This window comes from Enoplosus armatus, chromosome 16 (genome assembly GCF_043641665.1).
Source record: "Enoplosus armatus isolate fEnoArm2 chromosome 16, fEnoArm2.hap1, whole genome shotgun sequence".
NCBI classification, from domain to species: domain Eukaryota; kingdom Metazoa; phylum Chordata; class Actinopteri; order Centrarchiformes; family Enoplosidae; genus Enoplosus; species Enoplosus armatus.
Genome location: NC_092195.1, coordinates 12,137,948 through 12,158,156, shown reverse-complemented (window position 1 = coordinate 12,158,156; position 20,209 = coordinate 12,137,948). Strand labels below are relative to the sequence as shown.

Genomic DNA, 20,209 nt, shown 5'->3' with positions numbered 1-20,209 from the left:
ATCAGTGTACACTATTGCCAACTGGGCATCTGTGTCACATGTGGGTTACATAGTTCTTTCACACATTATTGCTAAAACTCTTTCAAACTACAAGGACTGCATGTGCACATTCTGCTGATATTAAGTTTTATATTTCGTAGGCAGGTTGCCCATGATTGAAAATCAGTGTTAAAGACAGTGATGGCAAAGACTGATTGTGTTTGGGTCTGTCAATACACTCAAATCTGCTGATTAGTGGTGCAGACCAAAGCCAAGGCAGAGCAGTTGGGTGTCATTTGATCTATTAGCTGTTTGAGCGGAATGGCATCTTGAGTAAACACAGCAGACAAACATTCATTAGCAGAGAAGTGAAAAGAGTTTGCTGCTGGTGGAGGGCCTCTGACCCAGGACACAGCTGCAGTCCTGCTGCGTGTCCATGTTGAATATATCGGCTGTAGCTTGTTGATGATAAAGACCAGTTGTGTCTGCAAAAAGGAATTCAACCTTCAGAAACTGGACCTATGTGTCCTGCCCACTTCCCCTGAATCGGACTACTGCCTTACTGCCATATCTTCACAGTTTACTGTAGCTGCAGAATGGTAAGAACACTACCAGTAATGTCACACCCCTTACAACATGTTTTGTGGTTATGCATTCCTAGTGTACAGATGCTGCTGTTGGTGAAGAAATTGGGATGTCAACTTCTGCCATGATTATTTGCTACGTTGACTGTCAGCAGTGGGTTTAGAGTAGAGCATCTGACTTGTATAGTATAGACTATAGTTTCCCCCCTGAAACCAGGTCAAGATGACCTGGAAATATCTTTAGATGTCACATGGTCTTTGTTTAGCCAATGTTTTTCAATTAAACCTGCATCTGCTCTATGTGTTGGAGACAAAGTTTTTCTTTGCTACAAAACTTTGGTTAAACAAATTAAATTATATCTAATTTATGCACCCACAAAAATTAGCGACTAAGTGATGAAATTGAGGATTTAAAATGAGGTAAATCTAAGACAAATTGAATCAAACAATTTGACTCAAGTGTACTCTTGTTTTTGGCTTTTTCTTTCTTTACATGTCATTCTATATCACTGACTATATTCAGTCCTAAAATACTATTTTCAAGAGAAAATCGTTTTTGCCCATTAAACACTAGCTGTGGCATTTCTGAAAGCTATATAGTTGTTGCATCAACAAAATTAAACTATTATCCACACACTCACAAGTTCGAAAGTAGTGGCTATTCAAATGAGAGCAGATCCAATTATACAAATGAGGAATCAGCTGATAATCCAAATCTTTAGGAACCATAAATGTAACTGCTGACCCAAACATCACGTTTCGAGTTTGCAAAACTGTGAGACTTAAAATAATTTATTGGAACAGATACAAGGATTTGATCACAATCATCAATGCATAAAAGAACTATTAAAAAAAATCATACTCTACACAGCATTTATCAGAATATAAGAAATATAGATTTACTCTTTAAAAACATCCACAAGTAACCCCAAGTTGGTCCCGGTAATAAGAATGAAAAGGATCTTAATAAAAGTGGTCACTAACAAAAGATATTAGGCGGTAGGCACATTCAGAACTCCAGGATACAGTGGACTCGCCTAAAAACGGTTGTTGTTCTGATGCTTATTACATACAAACATACAAATCTTTTGAAGTAAGACAAAGACAACTTTAAAAACACAGGAAATATATACACAATACATTTTCCTTGTTTCCTGGCTTGTAACTTCTTATTATCAATTATCTTGTAAAAACAAAAAGAAGTTACAAAATTAGTATCCGACAAAACACACTCGTGCTCATATTTATCCGGCCTGGTGTTCCAGTTTAAGTCTCTGAGCAGTTGGGATGTTTCTGTCTGTGTGTGTGTTTGTAAGTATTATAGAGTAATGACAGTGCCATCCTCCTCCACCCCTCCCCTGGGAAGTGCAAGACTGTGTCGTGGGTCCGATTTCATGGAGCTGAGGATTTTGTGCAGGCTGCCATTGCTGTGGCGGAGGGCTGGGTTACTGCTGTGGTGCGGAGGCTGTACATGGTGATGGCGGTGCTGGGACTGTTGGTGTGGGTTGTGCTGAAGGTTCAGGTCTCTGTGGAGCTGGTAGCTGAGGCTGCTGTGTTGGTGGTGGTGATGGGACCCTCCGTTGAGGCTCGGCTGGGAGTGGAAGGAGGCAGTGGAGACCACAGATGAAGGACGTGTGGGCGGGCTTGGTGGTGCTGCCGGTCCTGAAGCCGTCGTCGGCGCCTGCTGGTGTGTGCGAGATACACTGGACGCCAGGGAAGCATTGGACCTCTGAGACGGCCGCTTGAGGCTGCTCTCAATGACGATATCCGTCTCTTCGTCACTCTCCAGGTCGTCCTGGTATCCATGTGCTCCAGAGGACATCACCCCCACCGAGGCCACTGACAAACTCGGGTAACCAGTTGACCCGCTGCTGTCTGACGACTGGCCTGAGCTCCCCGAGATCCTGCTGCTGCGGACCACATTATTGCGCTGGTTCACCGGCTTGACTGTCACAATCAGGTTGTGGCTGTTGGCGATCATCATATCTGTTACCTGATCTAAGGACTTTCCAGTCACTTCAATGCCGTTCACCTCCAGCACCTCATCGTTAACCGCCAGCAGCCCGGTGCTCTCCGCCAACCCTCCAGGCACCAGCCGAGATATGAAGATGCCGGGGACTTTCTCGAGCCCGTGTGACGTCACTCGCACACTGGTCCCATCTCGGATGTAAAAGCCCAGGGGTTTGTCCGAGCCGTGACGGTAGAGTCGGACCCGGCGGTGAGATTCAGGTAGGATGTCCACATCAATGATGGAGGAGACGGGCCGGAAGTCCTGGGGCATTCCGATGCGGATGTGTGGCCTCTTGCGGTTGACATCATTATTGCGCAGTGCTACCACCGCCTTCTTCCTACGAGTTATTGTGTTGGTGCCAAAGTTAGCATAGTCGACCTCTTCTGCAAAACATAAAGGGAGACAGAAACAAAGTATTAGAAATGTGATGTTTAGAGCTCAGGCTTCATCATTGTTAATGAGCAGGCAGCACAGGTTGAAAACATTCTTTCTTCCATGTGTTTGTCCCCAAATGTTAAAAGGAAATGGGGGAAAAAATAAAATACCTAAAAGGCACAAAAAGATTGACAAAGGGGGATTTGGAAAGTTAAAAACAAACAACAGGAAAGGTTTCCATCCTGGAACTTTAAAACCTGTACATGAACACTCCAGCCTCTGCGTACATCTTTAAATCAAACCACCTGCTTTACAAACTCAACAACCTTTTTTCAAACTATGCACAGATGTGCTTGAAAGGAATTTTTCCTGTGACAGACCTGCTAATCATTTATACGGATTTGATTCCATATGTGACATAAGACAGTTCTTATTACTGAAGCCATAAACCAGGCCCGAGCGCTAGCTGGTTTACTCAACAACAGAGTTAAGTATGAAGCCAACGTTTCTGAAATGATGAGTCCACATGTGAGCATGTCAACTGGATTCACATGCTGCTAATACTAAAGACTCTGTGTGTGTGCATGCTCGTATAAAATGCTGAGTGTGCAGAACATTCCTGTCTGTGCTGACACAGGTGAACCACCCTTCTGCTACCAGGCCGCAGCTGTAGGGATTCCCAGAGTGCATTTCTGCAGCCAGATACACAGGCACATACATGTAATGTCAATACCAACATGGAACTCAAAAGATACAAAATACTCATTGTGCTTTTATTACAGTCCACCACTAGCTGAACTAGTAAGAGACTGCAAAGGATATAATACAATGTGGAAAGAATGAGCTGCGAGGGAAGATCAGTGTGGTAACCTCAGTTAAAGCGTGATGTTTCCAACCAGAGATTTAGAGCAATCAATAAAACAATGAAAACCTTCATAGGGAGGACTAGACTCGCAATGAGAGAGTTGCTTCTTCAGAACAACATAGCCGCTGCCAAACATGCTCATGTACTGGCTTAGATAAAATAAAGGAGGGAGGATTGAGGCTTTGCAAGAACGGAATGAAAAATATACTCTGGGGTGTCACACTTAAGAAAAAATGCATTCATTGAGTTGTGGTTCTGACAAAGACACAGTGTTAGATAGTGATAAATACACAATGTGCTCTATAACAAAATAAAATAACTTGATAGCTCTCTAATCTTCCCTTCTCAGGCAGACAGGAAATCTGGACACAGAAAAGGCTGATGTGACAGGAAGTGAGGGTCCCCAGGCGGGAGCATCAGCTCCTGCACTTCCATGGCAACGGCAATGAGTCATCTTTGCCCTACTGTTTGGGACACCTGCTTTCTAAAAAATGATTGTGGGTAAGCACACTGTAATTTTTGGCCCCGTCTTCAAAGTACACCCTAGAAGGAGAGAACACTGAAACAAATATGCAGTCTGTCCGAGCAGAGCCAGCTGGCCAGTCGAGCCTCCAGCCTCAGCGGAGTGTGGACATCTGCCATACAACTCCCTATGCAATGCTGACTCATCATTAATATACGTTTTCTTCCTCCACCGCCTCCTCTTGCTCCTCCTGAGCAGAATGTTGACTAAGCAGCATGTTTTACTAGAGCTTCTGAAACGAAGGGTCGGGGGGGGGGGGGGGGGGGGGAGAGAAAAGAAGCAGCTTTTGTGGGTGTCAGCAGCGACACAGACCACAGCACACATGGGGAATTGGTGAGGACTAAATTGGGGAAAAATAAGAATGATAAATGAGTGTTGGTGAAACTGAAGATTGACGTCTCTTGGCACAGCATGAAATAATGTTGTCAAGTGCTCATGGGCTGAAGCCAAACTGCTGTGCCAAAAGTGCGTTACACAAGATAAAGAAATAGCCAGAAAAATGCTTCTTATCACCTTTTGCTGCTTTAAAATGAGTCCTTATAAAAATGCCATTTTCAGCATAAGCTTCTGAATATCATCAAACTTAAAGCGCATGGTATTCTTAGTTTTCTGTGCATGTTGTGGCAGAAGCTGATTTGATTGAATCCAGACAAGGCATTTGCTACAGGGCTGGAATTTCTGCCACAAGTGCAAGTCTCCCTGATGGGAACCATGTTGGAGGGGATCGCTGCAGAGTCTCATTACAGGTCTACAGTGCTCTTCCTTCCACACCCTCACCTCAGTCTGAAACCAACGGCACACCACATCACCAGTGTATTTCGTCGGGAAGATGATCTTTCAGTCAGAAATCCTATTTGTACAACTATAATTCTGCTTTCTATTTGTAATGCCTCACAGCTGCTCTGCAAATCCCATAAAAAGCCCATGTTGGTGTAATTTGTTTAAAGAAACCTATAAGTACAAAGGCATGAGGTGTGTTTCATATGCCCTAGGGCAATAGCTGAAGAGGGAAGATTGAAGTTAAGCTGAGCAGGGGTTAAATCTGTTTGGGACACCTTGTGCTGATTACACTGATCACAATTCACTGGGAGCACTACATTTCAAAAGGGTCTATGTCTAAAGTCTGTCTCACTGATGTCCTTTATTGTTCAGCAGTGTAACTAACAACAGTAACAAATCAAAATACACTTCTCTCCCCTCCATTTGTCTTTCTAAAAGTGAGACCAGAAACTCAAAAGGGAAAAGTAGTGAGTAGAAAACTAGCACACTTTGGAACTACGGCTGTTATCTAATAAAAAAAAGTTAATGATAGTATTAATGTATCTATCGAGATAATTATCAAGCATCAGGTCATGTCACATGTCATGTTTGTGGAAGAATGTAAATGCGAGCCAAGTAAGTAACGAAGAAGGCATTAAACAACAATGAAAACAGCTGCAGGTGAAGCAGGGCAAGTTGCACACCTTTTTATGTTTCAGGAAAGCAGAAATACTACACGTATAACGTTTAAGTGCACCAGAGCACAAAGATACAGTCAATTAATTGAATAGTCTATCAACAGAAAATTAGTCTGCAACTATTTTGGCAATCGTTTAAACCCTTTTTCAATCAATAATGCCACACATTCTCTGGTTCCAGCTTTTCAAACCTTGGGCTCTGGGAAATTGTGATTAGCATTCTTCACTAAACAATTAAATCACTTAATTGAGAAAATAATCAGTAGATTCATTGCCTATGAAAATAATTGTTAGTTGCAGTCCTTAAGTGCACCATGCCTGGCATGGCAAGCATGGCCGAGCATATTCCCCTGGTTAGTAAAACCACTTGAGCGTCATGGGATTACAGTATTGGAGAAGCCAAGCAAATTAAAATGTCGAGTCATAGAACCAGACTGTGGCAGCAAAAGCCTGTCTGTCTCGGTCTGTCTGCAGGCCTGGGGTATTATATTCAAGACCAATGCGTTCAAACTGAAAAAGGTTTTTCCATTGCAAAGACATTAACATTATGTTCTCTGCTACTGTGAGAGAAAAATGTTGCTGCTGAAAACACTCCATTGTAGAAATTGTCTGTATGTTTCACGATAAACCTGCATGTGCTTCGACCACTGTACTGTAGAGGTTTAACTAAATGTGACTGCAGTCTAGTATAATGGCAGAAAATGACTCTGCTCTTTAAATTACAGATCAAAAAAGACTTTTCTAAACCAGTCCAACCTCATAAAAAGGTCACTCATTACTTCAAAGAAGCTAAATAATTATGAACTATCAGGTGTCACAGCTTTCCAGTTCTTACTCAATCCTGCCAAGTGTGGGAGACACACACACACACACACACACACACACACACACACACACACACACACACACACACACACACACACACACACACACACACACACACACACACACACACACACACAGCTAAACTAAGTGAGCATGTTCCAGCCGATCACACAAAGGTTATCGTAACAACTCCTGACAAACCTAATCCCTGCTACACTGAAGCATGATGGGTAAGCCAATGTGAACCCGTTAATCAAAGACTGTCGGGTCACTGCCAGGCATTTGCAGGCTAAACAGCACCTCAGATCAAAGCCGCATTAGAAAAGCTTGGTGTTTCAATTAGCCCATAGTCAATATTTCTACGTTATTTACTATCAAATGTAATTTACTTATCAGAGCATGGAATATAAAATGACAATTTAGGCAATGCACAATCTAAGAACACACAGAGCATGCATGCACTTACCAGCTGTTTGCATTTAGCCTAAACTTCAGTTTGTTCTAAACTTAAGGTCAGGGGGGAAATCCACTAGAAATCCAGCTATTAGCGAGGCTAAATGCTGACAGGGATGGAAAAAACATCCATTCACTTAAATAACATTCAACATCTGTGGTAAAGAGTATCAGTAAGGGTAAGAGGAGAGCGCCAACACAGCTTGGTGGATAAAGAAAGAAGCTCAGAAACTGACAGTGGGTTTTCCAGCATTGTAAAGCTAAATTCTGTCTTGCAGTGCTGGCGTAAATTAATCATGAAAAAGTGTTTTATTTAGGAATACTGGAGCAAAAACCCCATGGTGCCAGACAACACCACCTAACTCCAACCCACAACCCACACAAGGTTGGGGAAAGAGGTCAGAGGTGGAAAGATGGCTTCTGGGGGACTTCTACATGCTGCTCTCGGCCGATGTGTGCGGCTGTGTGCATGAGTCTGCGTGTGTGTGCATGACACTTGAGGAATGTGGTGGTAAATGTAGTTGGAGATATCCCCAAACAGGTTGAAGACCTGCATAACTTCTCTAGACAGGCATGGGCTGCTTTGAAGCTATGCAAACCGGCTATTTCAAGCTTGCCATGATGCTGTTTAAGTAATGTGATCCATCACTGATCTTTTTCACAGCCACACTCGGTGCTAACTTAAATGAAAACTGAGAACTACCTGACAATCATAAGAATTTATCCTGTAAATATATGTTGTAATATTGCTGCATTAGGGAGGCCAATTAGAAGCCAGCTAACAAGTCTGTATCTGGTTCTCAGTTGCCATTGAATGCCCCATGCTGTTCTTGTGCTTACAAAGCAAAAGGAAAAAGAGGAAAAATAGTCTTTGTTCCACTGAAGCCCACCTCTAGTTAACCATAGCTGTGAAGAGAAGGCCCTTTAAAGTCCAACTGCTTTTCCACCATCTCCCATAAAAGACAGGAATCTGAAGAGTTTTATGATCAACCATTAGGGCCTCTCTGCACACTTGTTCCTGGCAGGTCTTCTAACATTCACTACTGACTCGACACAACTGTAAACAGGGACTGAAGAGACGATGGAAATGAACCAAAACAAAAACACACTATTTTGACAAAGTGTCTCAAATCCTTCTCATGCTCTGGTTTGCTTTACGTGCGATGGAATGTGAGTAATACACAAATGGTAGGAAAAAGATTGTGTTTGTATACGCCACTCTGTAAGCACTGACGTGACAAGGCGGACTACTACGAACACAAACATCAGCTCCTGGCTTTACACAAGTGAATATGTGACGCCACAACCACAACATGACTGGTATGCTTTTGGTTTCCCCTCAGCGGCTCCACAATCACTAAGCACTAAGTAATAATGTTTGAAGAGGTGTTTGGGGCCGGCTTCAAGTGTGATATTTCACACAGGGCTTTGTGAAAGTTGGCTCGCCATGTTAGGTACTTTTGGTATACCTGTGTTGGCAGAGAGAACATTACAAGGACAGGAAAAAACACAACTGGCTGCTGGAACCAGAGCAAGAATTTATAATCATTTCTCATGATTTGTCAGTGTTGTGTGTACAGTGCTAGCATGTGTGAATGCACAGGGCCTGCGTGTCACCGCACATGAACATGTTAGTTTGTATGAATGGAAATCTTTGTGCTTGGTCTGCAGTGAATGGAGAAACATACATGTATACATTTATATAAAAGTCACTGTCAAAGCAGCTGTAAGAAAATGTAACTAAAAATATTAGTCTGCTTCGTTACCATTTAAGAACTATATTGTTTATAATAAGATTGACTTTTAATTATTTCTTTATCAACCTTGTTATTATGTGCATGTGAGACTTGGGGTAGAGGCGTCAACATCAACACCCTGCTAACAGCTTTAGTGGTGGCCCCTCAGGGGTGTGACCCCCTGGTAATGATATTTTTACCCAGTGATATGACCCAGACGCTAGCAGCCCAGCTGAGGAACTTACAGACACACAATCCTTTCAGACAGCTTCACAGAAGCAATATAGCCAACTGTGGTAACACCAGATCATGCAAAGAACACATTACAGTTGGGTATTGAGATATATGAAGATAAAAAGCTACTAACTTGAATAAAAATCACCATATTGCTAATGTCCAGTGAAAACCATGTATCTCCAAATTTGGTGATTTTGACAAACTTAAAGATAAAGTTCGACATTTTGGGAAATACGCTATTAGCTTTCTTGCTGAGAGCTAGATGAGAAGATTGATACTCATGTACTCTCATGTCTGTATGGTACATATGAAACTACAGCCAACAGCTGGTTAGCTTAGCATAAAGACTGTAAATGGGGAATCAGCTAGCCTGGCTCTGTCCAAAGGTAACAAAATTCTACTACAGTAATTAACACGTTACATCTCATTTGTTTAATTCGTACAAACCCGTAAAACAGTGTAATGTAATAGTTGAAAAGTTGATATTTTGAAGGTACACAGTTTTCACAGGACAGCCACGACATACATTCATCAGTTCACTACTGCACGCTAAAACTACTTGCTCCGTCTACAGCATATCCAGCTACAGTCCATCTATGCAAGTGACATTCCTGGACCCCAACAACCCCCCCAGCCCCCATCATGGTTTTCGGCCAAGCGTGACAAAGTGCTTAGTGACAGGAGAGACCATAATCACTGGAGAGAGGGAGAGACGAGGCACACAGAGAGAATAGTGAATAGTGCTAGACCCTGCTGCCTTTTGCATTAGGTCACTGGATGCTGTGGCAGTGGGCTTCATTCCTGGGCCCCACAGACAGACAGACACACACGCTCACACAGCTGGAGGCTCCTCACTTTCAAACCCACCAGGGATATAGCATAAAGTAGAACGGGATGGAACGGCACATGACAGAGCACAGCCATGCAGGACAAAACGAGACAGCCCGGTACAATGCAGTACAGTAAGCGTATGTGTCCACTGAAACATTTTTCCTTCAGCTACATTTGCATTTTTTTGTCCTGTTTGCATTAGAAAAGAGATGATTTAATGAAATGCAGAGGGCTTTGTATTGCTTTCCCCTCCTAGCGTGGGGGTCAGAAATAGCTGGTTTTCATGACTCTCCAGTGGTTTCATACAACACATCCAAATACAGCAAAATGAGCTGAAAAGCACATTTCTACATTCCTCTCCCATGTAAATAAGCTGGAGCGAATACTAAAACAGGCATTTTCTCCTCTAATGTTTAAGTCACCAGGTCAAGTTTTCAACTTAGTATAAAGTGCTTGTGGAGCCCCTTCCAATGGGACGTACACATATAAATGTAAGGAATGAACCAAAACAATCAGTATTCTTGGACGTCTCGTCTCTTCCCCATTGGAGACGGCCGGGAAGTCTATCTGTGTGTTTAAGGGCTGGCTGCTGCCAAGATGCTCAGCTAACACTAACATGGAAAAAGAATCCAGACAGAATAAAGAAGAACATTTTTTTTAAACATGCAAAACATATTTCACATTCTTGCAGTGGTGGTTGAGGCAGGGCCTGGGTGGAAATTTGGACAAGCTTGATAAACCTACGTGGTTATAATCGACAGCTGCACTGAAGGTTTGGAGAAGAACTTACTGGAACTCTCTCTGATCTTGTGCATGCTGTGTTATGCTCGGTGCATAGAAAAGAATGAAAGTAACTAAAAACATTTACTCAAGTTTTGTACTTGAGTACAACTTTGAGGAACTGAGTGTTTCCACTTCATGCTACTTTATAGTATCAAAGGGAAATATTGTACTTTTTACTTCACTACATTTATCTGACAGCTGTTACTAGTTACTTTACAAAGTGAAAGTTCATAAAATATGATGCATTGTCATTGATGCAATATCTTTTCATTGAAATATTAAAATGTTGATTACAATTTAATGCAAAAGGAGTCATTCTGCATCATACACAGTCATTTTGTTTATAATACTCACTTAAATACATTTTTGAACACATAACTTTTATAACTACTTTTACTTAAGTAAAGGATCTGGATACCTCTTCCACCACTGCTACACACACACACACACACACACACACACACACACACACACACACATTTATGTAAACTCCATTAACCTGCTCGTTCCAAAAAGAGACGGTATGAAAAAAAGCCTCGAGTCTGGAATGTCATGTTAACTTATTAACAGACTTCAAAGAGGGTGCATTTGTATTTGTATCATGCTTCCCGCGGATAAAAAGAAGAAAGAAAAAGAGAGAGCCTGGGATTAGAATAATCTAACAAGAATCCGGTGTGTCAGGTGAAACAGTCTGCAAGAGAATAAGGTAAAACTGAGTTTTTCCTACTGATAAAACAAGACAAGGCTCTAAAACTTTTGCATGCATATACGTGCTGGGTAGCACTTTGCACGCCCCCCCCCCCTCCATTCCTGCACTCCCTGCACTCATTTCACTAGCAGTTACTGCGGCACACAGGGGCCGGGCTGCACATCTGGGACAAGTTAAATGGAGCTGCCTTGTCTGCTCCGTTCTGGCTCGGCCTGTGTGGTGGGGTGGGGAGGGAGTCACAGATTCACTGCAGGTATCAACCATCCCCATCCCACACACACACACACATACACCAGAACCCACACAGCACCAGCAACTTTATTAATACACATTCAGATGTTGGGCCAAATCACAAGGGGAACAGAGGTTACGACCAAGAGAAAAATAAAAAGAAGGGAGTGGGAGAGTGCGTGTGCGTACATAAGGAGATTAACCTGTGTTTGTGTGTGTGTGAGGAGGGGAGGGAGGAACATCAAAGAGAGAGGAAGAGGAGAGCGATGGAGTAGACAGGTCTTGCATTCCTCCAACCTTTCAAAAGGAACAATCTCCACTCCATCAAGCCCCCCCCCCCTTCAGAAAAAGTGCTGTTGGTGGTTCACTAACCTTCCTACCTCCTCCCTCCTTCTCTCTCTTGAATATAGCTAACTACTGCTTCTGGTTTTAATCCAGCTGCCTCTCTGCTGATCATATGCATGTTTCCCACCAAGAAATCACATGCTGCTGATTTAAGCTCCACAAAGTCTCCACTGCCATCTGGTCCACAGGTATCCGGGCTGCCTCCACTGCTTACTACCCATGTGAAGATATAAATACATGTCACTGTGGAGTACAAAGTTAATGGAAATCTTGGACCTTTTACTCAAGAAAAGATATACTGAGCTATAAGCAGTGCAGCAGATTTTTCATTTCAAGAGAGAAGAATGACGAGTCAGACTCAAGTGTAAACATTAAAACTCACTCAAGTCCTGCAACCATATGACAAGTAATATATATTACAGGCACTTTGGCAAAGAATAGATCAGGGGAAATGGGTTCTGGCAGTGCTCTGGTGACACAAGTCACAGCAGCAGACTTGGACTTGTGTCCTCCCCACCTGTCTGGCCTTCTGTTTGTGTGAGAGTCCATATGAGTGATTAAGTGTGTGTGTGTGAGAGCGAGGACAGACTTAAGGACAACACAGACAACAGAATGACTATAAACTATGAGGAAACAAGAGATACAGTTTCCTGATATTCAATCCTTCTGTCAATAGTCCTTTTCTCTCTACTACAAGCGAGACACTCAAAAGACACTATGACTAACATAACGATTGCTGTATAAACTCAATTTCTCTCCCACACTCGCAAACCAAAACACAAGCTTAGCAGCCTTCAGCCTCTTCGACCATCAAATAATGTTTAATGAGCCCCAGGCTGAAAAAGATTTGCTCTCAATTGGATTTGCTTCACGTTGCTTAATGAAGAGAACAATGTTTATGAGTCCTGTGTGAATATTATTCATGTGGGCTCACTTCAGCAGTGGGGAAAGGGGAATATGGTTCATTTGCAACAGCTCGTTGAGATAGTTTTACAATTAAGAAAGCGAATAAACTTGTCCAGTGTTGTAGTTGTGTTGAAATTATTCATGTTATTTAAATACAGGTTCAGTGAATTGCCATAAAAAGTGGCCACGCTGGCAGGAAGAGCTAAAAATAATAAACGCACATATAAAGTGAATGTAGTGGTTGCTGTGGAGGAGTGGGCGAACTGAAACATTTACTATACTGTATAAACCAACTGAATTGAACTAAACCACTGAGACCTGCAATAACATACAGTATATCTTGGTCTGTGTATTTGGCTAACATGAGTTCTCAATATCTAGAAGGCAAATATAGGAACTGACACATCTAAATGAAAGCTGTAGTTATAAACACAATGTCATACATTAGTAATAAACTTAGAAGGAGATGTTGGTTGATTTTTTTTGGGGCTTTCTGATTTGCATGTGCCATCCATCCATACTACTGTCTAAACAGACCTGTGGAAAACCAACCAGAACCCAACATGAATACATTTTGTTTTTTTTAAAGAGAGACCTGATACAAAGGCGACCCAAGTACGAGCTGATTACGCTCTGATCCACTCTGGTATTAGACATATTCACACACAGACCCGAAACCTGCAGCAGTAAAACGACACCAGACCCAATTAGATTTGGTATAATAATCTGGAACCCAGGTCGGATCTCAGTTCCTCAATACCACAAGTGAACTCAGGAAGACCTCTACTGGTGTCCTACTTTGAAACCTCCACTTTCATCGTCCTCAACTTTTTATAACTGATCTGAGCTAAAGTCACTTTCTAATCTTTTATCAGCTGCAGGTGACGGACAACAAGCAGACTAGAAGGATTATGGTTTATCTGGCTCTCTCGCTGTCACACACACACACACACACACACACACACACACACACACACACGCCAAGAAATGCTGGAGGATGTGACTTTCAAGCAGACAGGTAAGGAAATGAGACAACCATGCAAGTAAACACACATGCAGACTTGAAAATTGACAGATTTCTTCCTGTAAGCAGGTGGAAAGTGACATCCCATCATGCTGCCTCTGAGCAGATTTTGATTACTTTTGTGGTAAACTGCCGGCTTAAAGGGAAAACAGACAGAGAGACTGGGAAAGGGCAAGACCGTCTGTCTCACAGAGGACGCCTTGCTGAGAGAGGTCTTGCATCAACCCACAGGAAAAGTGATCCTTTGTTATGACGCTGCCTCTGGAGACATTCATCTCATTCACACTGTGGGCAAGAAAAATAATCCACATCGCGTTACAACTCAATTCATAAGAGGCCAGAGAAAATGTTTTTTCCAAAGCTGAATGAGATCATTTTCTATCCTTATCCAAGCAGACAAATACACACCACACACACACACACACACACACACACACACACACACACACCCTTTGGTTTTAAGGTGATTCAGCATGAGATTTTCACTGGTATGTGTTGGACCCTGCCATCATCGTGAGCACCCTAACTGACCTCTATTCAGTCATGAACAAGGGTCAGTGAAAAGCCCCTTCCAGGCCTCCAGGTGAGGGCCCCCCATTCTTTGGGTGTGATTGGGCAAATCTTCTGCAAGCTTGGACAAGCCTCAGTCCCATCCTCTCTTGCACCTGAAACACCAACACCCACTCTTACACAACCACACAGCATAACAGAACACTTCCGGTGTGTGGTGACACATGTCCTTGGTTCTTCCTGCTCCTGCTTTGCTCCAATGACTCTTTTGTGGTTTTTACTTCATCTAGTCTCTGCAGCCAATTTACAACTCTCTCTCACACACACACACACACACACACACACACACACACACACACACACACACACACACACACACACACACACACACACACACACACCATGTCAAAACTGTCTGTGGCAGTATTTCCACATGAGCTGTCAGTGCCCATTGTTTCGGCAAGTCTCTGGGACACAATTCATATCAGGATAACAGTCAGGGCTCATTCCTCCCCTCCTCCATTCTTTTCCTTCCTCTCCCATCCTGAACTGCTGAGTTGGCCTGATTCAACCACCAACTCGTGGCCCACATGCCTGGAGAAGGGAGGGGTGGGAGCGGGTGGGAGAAGGGGGTAGCATCTCCTCATGGTGTGCCTGTCTATTCCTGCCAGACATCTGTGAGTCAGTTCCAAAGCTCATGAGATAGTGCATCTTACTGAAGAGCAGGGCTTTAGGTTAAAACACAAGTTTGTGAAAGTTTATTTAAGTTTGATGTTTTTCATGCTGAATGCACCATTGCTGTTTTCATACTATGACTGAAAGGTAAGAAACAGGAGGCGTAGTTATTCATTTTCTGCAATGCAGCTGTGAAAACGTGTAGTTTTGGATCATTCCACTGATCACTTAGAGCCTGGCAACAGTAAAGCAAAGCAAGACATTATAACCAAATATCCAGTGACCGAATGCTAATAGCAGAAACTCAGTTACACCATGGACAAGCCATACATAAGACGCGTGCTTTAGATCCTCTTAGCGATTTGCTTTGATGTTAAATGAAGTTTGCAATGGCTCCTGTCAAGCTCATTACCAGCTCTGGTGACTTGTGATAGCCAATCATAAATACTTCTGGCTCCATTCTAGCCAATCAAATCACTCCAGTGCATGTTATGGCTGAACAATTGCCAGACTGGTGAGGGGCATGACAGCTTGTCTCATTGTTTTAGCCTCATGACCTATATATGGCTATACTCTGTCTTTTAGCCGGCTGCAATTGTAATTGTTCCTTTAATTCCTTGAGCACACAACACAATACAACACACACACACACACGATACTGTTGCACTAGTCCACGCAAAATGCAAAATGCCATAATGCACAAGCAAAAATATTCAGAAAAATAAGAAGAAATATATATTACAAATAACAATCACTACCACTCCTTAAGGAGTTGCAAAAGCCTTCATTATCATCATCAATCATTTTCAATGCCAGCTGCAATCAGAAAATGTGATAAATAACTAAAATACAGCCCCCTATCTTAAAAAACAACAACAACAAAATGGCTTCTTATTTTGTCAGTGTGTCTTGGCCACAAGGGGATACCAGAAGAGTAAACAACCCTGAAGAAACTCCCAACTCCCTCTCAGCAGACCGGATCAGACTATTTCAAGAAAAACACACCATGCTGTATCTACTAACAAACGTGCTTTTTTCATGCCAAAAGGCAAGATCATCTGTTCAGGGTGAACATGCAGCATTGCATGTAACACACAGTGAATGTGACACACACACACACACACACACACACACACACACACACACACACACACACACTATGATTTGAGTCTCCCCAAATTCAGGGATACTGAGGTCCCACTGACCAAACACCAAGAAACACACAAAAATAAAAAACATGGACCTTGACTAAGACAGACACACTAGTGTCCACACAGGCCAAATCACACAAGGGCTAACACAGTGCACTTGTACACAGCCATGTTTGCACAGGCTTTTATGTTCAATGGATTTAGTTGTGGATGCTTTTTGCCTCAGGGACTGTGAATGTCCAAGCAGGGTCATCAAATGGGGAAATTAAATTACATTACATGCTACGAGGTCGAGCACATCTGATTGGTTTCAAGGGACGAGGAGTGTGTGTGTGTGTGTGTGTTTGCAAAGTATAGTATTTATAGTTGTATTGTTTGTTAACTAAACCTTTGGCTAGCTAGCAGCAGTTAGCACAAGCCAGTTTTTGTTAACCTAAAGTAAGCTGGGTGGCTCTGAAGCCAACCTTGCCAGTGGTAAGTGTTTGCTGCGGGTGAGCTGTCGAGAAGCAAAGTCGGTCCCTCCTGTAATTATGGGACTCCCAAAATAACCCTTTGCAGGGGCAATACTAGGTTGATGTTGTGCTAGCTACCAAGCCCTTCTCAACTTGCTTTGCACAGAAAGCTATATGTTGTAGTAGTGTAGCAGTTCTGTTTTATCAGAGGATTATGAGGATTCAAAAGAAAGTTTCTTTTTAAATGATTCTTATAATGTAACTTCTATTGGAAATTCAAAGGGAAAAAGATCCATAAGATTTCAAACTGCATCCCAGGTAGAGATAGTGAGCCCTTGCTCAACAGACCAAAAAAACTCTTAGATATTGTGTGAAATTTGTGAAAGATAAAAAAAAACAGATTGAAGATTTGATATGTGTGTCAGTGACAATCACGCTCTTTTCAAGCCGACCTACATGCTTTGATAAAGTGAGGTAAACTAGGATTTCCTCCAAGGACACAAATCCTTTGCTCAAGCTTGCGCTTGTGTTGACTACATTTGTATGTGTGAATTTGTGCGGGTTCTCCAGCACTACACACAGAGCATGCCTGGCCTTGTCCTCCAGTAGAGCTGTAATTAAGGAGGAACTGCAGTGAGCAGTCTCACAGCGAGTCGTCTCTGCACAAACCAGCAACTCCTCCCTCACAAACCCACTAACATCCACCCAGAGTCCACATTCCCCACTCTCCCTAACCCCAAATCTTCACCCTCGTCCCTCGCTTTGCTCATGGCTCGGTTCTAAACTTGGCCTGGGAATTTTCCACTGCATACTCTTATTCAACCATTCTGAGCATTGTCTCTGTGCCGTTTGAAGGAAAATCCATCCCTGCGTTGTTATATATCATTTACCTATGATGTTTCATGTTTCTTAATGCAAAATGTTGATTTTGAAAATAATTTCTCTTGCAGGATTAACTGAACATGATGTTGAATTTGTCAGTTAACTGTAAATAAGTAAAATTTACCACCATACAAAACAAGGCTCATGTCTGTCCGGCAGGGAATGGTTAGCTTAGCTTAGCATGAAGATTTGAAACTCTAAAGCTCACTAATTAACACATTATAACTCATTTGTTTGATGCGTATAAAAACCAAGCCAAGCTAGCCGTTTCCCACTTCACGTCTTTATGCTAAGCTAGGCTAACGGGCTGCTGGCTGTAGCCTTATACCGAATGGACAAATATGAGAGTGGTATCAATCTTCTTATCACTGTCAACTGTTGAGTCTAAATAAACATATTTTCCAAAATGTCAGACTATTCCTTTAAAGTTGATTTGTTTACATAAACACAAAACAAAAAAATTGAAGAAGTTGATGTTTTACAACGATGAAATATACATGACAATAATTTTACAGCCCATATAAAAAAATAAGTATCGTGTTTTAGAATGGATTGGTCTGTTAAATGGTAATTTACTATATAAATCTAATGTAAAATTGATTGTAGTAGTAAAATCCTATTGTATAGATAAACAGAATTGGTAGAATTACTAGTTTATTCTATCAAGTTAAGACAGGGGGAAATCCCAAAACAAACCCTGCCTCACATTCTTATGACAACATACAAACAACCACATAAAGAACAAAAACCCCACACACAGTTGGAAATTCAAAGTCACACATGTCACAGGATCTCATTCCACTTTCAAGCCATAAACCAGGGGAAAGAAATAAGGCACGGAAGTATTTCAAGCTTGTTTTCTCTCTTTTGAAGGTTCATGCAGCTGAGGAGTGGCCGTGGTGGTGGTGGCGGCTTAGGAAGTTGTTTGTTTGTCCCTGAAGGACCGGCTATATCCATCACTTCCAGCATTCAATTTCCAGAGCCTCAGTCTCTGGGCTTATTTAGATGCAGGATGAGGTCAATTTCTACTCAGCCACTGGGTTTTGCAGAATCAGAGTAGACATAACAGAAGGTCTGTCGAGGTGTCATAGAATCCCTGAATTGAGAGCAGCTGTGTATATAGTTCATTTTTACCAACATGAAGAACTGCAAATCAACTGCATCCTTCAGGAAATTTGCACGTCAAACACTGGGGAAAACATTTGAGCGGTTTTCTACAAACCCAACTTTTTTTTGACAATTCGTGAGCATGCAAAACCAAAAACGGGAACATTGTTGACTCTGGGTTCAAACAATGTAAAAATAAAATCCATAAAATGCTCATCTAAAGTGACAAACGGATGATAGGAGGAGTGCCCTGCTGCAGACACTGCTGTCCCACAATGTCTGGAAACTTCATTGTGGGGGAGCAGGAACGCAGTTCAAAGCGGGGTCGTAAACCAAAATGAAAGCAGGGACTTAGGAAACACAAACACCAATATAGTTTTGCCAAACACAACAGCCCTCGCAAGTTTAATTAAAACACAGGACCTCCCCTCCCACGCCTCAACAACAGAGGGTCGAATGTGTGTATCTTCTGCAAGGCTTTGTTACGGTTAAAGCAAAAAGACTTCAGTTGTGCAATTACCCTAAAATGACTCAGTTCAGAAACTCATAACACAACACAAGCACAAATTAGATGCAATGTATGTGCATGCTCGTCTCTGGCTGCATGCTTAGCATGGGTGTGGATTTGTGTTTGTTGTGCACATCTTTGTCCCCCTTTGTGCCAGCTGACGTGATTTACAGCATCTTCCAAGCTGGTCTGCAATCAGAGGCACAAAGAGAGGCAGCTCCCCGTCGGACATGGCCATCGCTGCTCTGTCCTGCTCCTGGAAGGCACCAGGCATCTCCATCACACTTTAACTATGGCTGGCATTGTCTGAAGACACGCAGAGAAAAGGCCACACACAGGTTTTATTGAGAAGCCCACACACGCTACCTAAAAAGCTTTTACGGCACAGAGACTTTTCCCTGGTGAGACGAGGATTTATTTGGTATGGCGCGGAGATGCCTGATGACACACACAGCAAGCGGGAAAGATTTCCGACACTGACGAGGCCTTAAACACCTCACTTGCCTGAGATGAGGCATTTTCAAAAGGCGGTGCGTTTTCCCATGCTGCTTCCCTCTGAATGTGACCCAGATGTGTCATCAAAGTATCTGTCTAAAGCTTACAAAAAGCTCTAATAAAAGGCTTTTTGTTCTAATACCGTATGTGACATTTGCTTGTGCCACCTCTGCCTGCACGGGCTTCCCCTCTTCCCCAGAAAATCCCTGATTTCTGTTGGCTCAGATTTGCAACAAGAGGATAACAGCCAGACCACAGGATGGAGGTGGACCCGACCTGCCCAGTCCTCCCTCCACCCTCCGCCCGTCTGTCTTTCTTACTGTCAGGCCGACTCCCCACTGTCTGCCGTGGTTTTCTCCCCCTTTGCCCTTGACAATTGAGTCATGCCTGAGCTCGGTCTGAGCAGCTACCTAAAAACAGCATTCTTGAAAGCGGACCAAGATGATCAGATGGACAAGTTGCACCGTTTTGTTGCCGTCTGTCTGACAGGAATTATACACTTACACCAGCGTGCTCAGGAGAAGGGAAATCATAGCAGGGTGGAGATGTAACAAA

General features: G+C 42.6%; 1 protein-coding gene across 2 annotated transcripts in view; it reads right to left on the bottom strand.

The window, feature by feature from the left end:
* Positions 1-1,402: 1,402 nt before the first annotated feature.
* The window catches only part of pard6gb (par-6 family cell polarity regulator gamma b), a 31,291-nt gene continuing 12,484 nt past the window's right edge, over positions 1,403-20,209 (bottom strand). Inside the window, exons 3-5 of one of the 2 annotated variants that reach the window (XM_070921713.1) lie at positions 2,243-2,957; positions 2,075-2,110; positions 1,403-1,990 (exon numbers count right to left, since the gene is read on the bottom strand). In XM_070921713.1, coding sequence (XP_070777814.1) covers positions 1,882-1,990; positions 2,075-2,110; positions 2,243-2,957 — 860 coding nt within the window. In that variant the 3' untranslated portion in view covers positions 1,403-1,881. Of the gene's footprint in view, positions 2,958-20,209 lie in introns of both variants that reach the window. The other variant, XM_070921712.1, reaches the window with a different exon arrangement.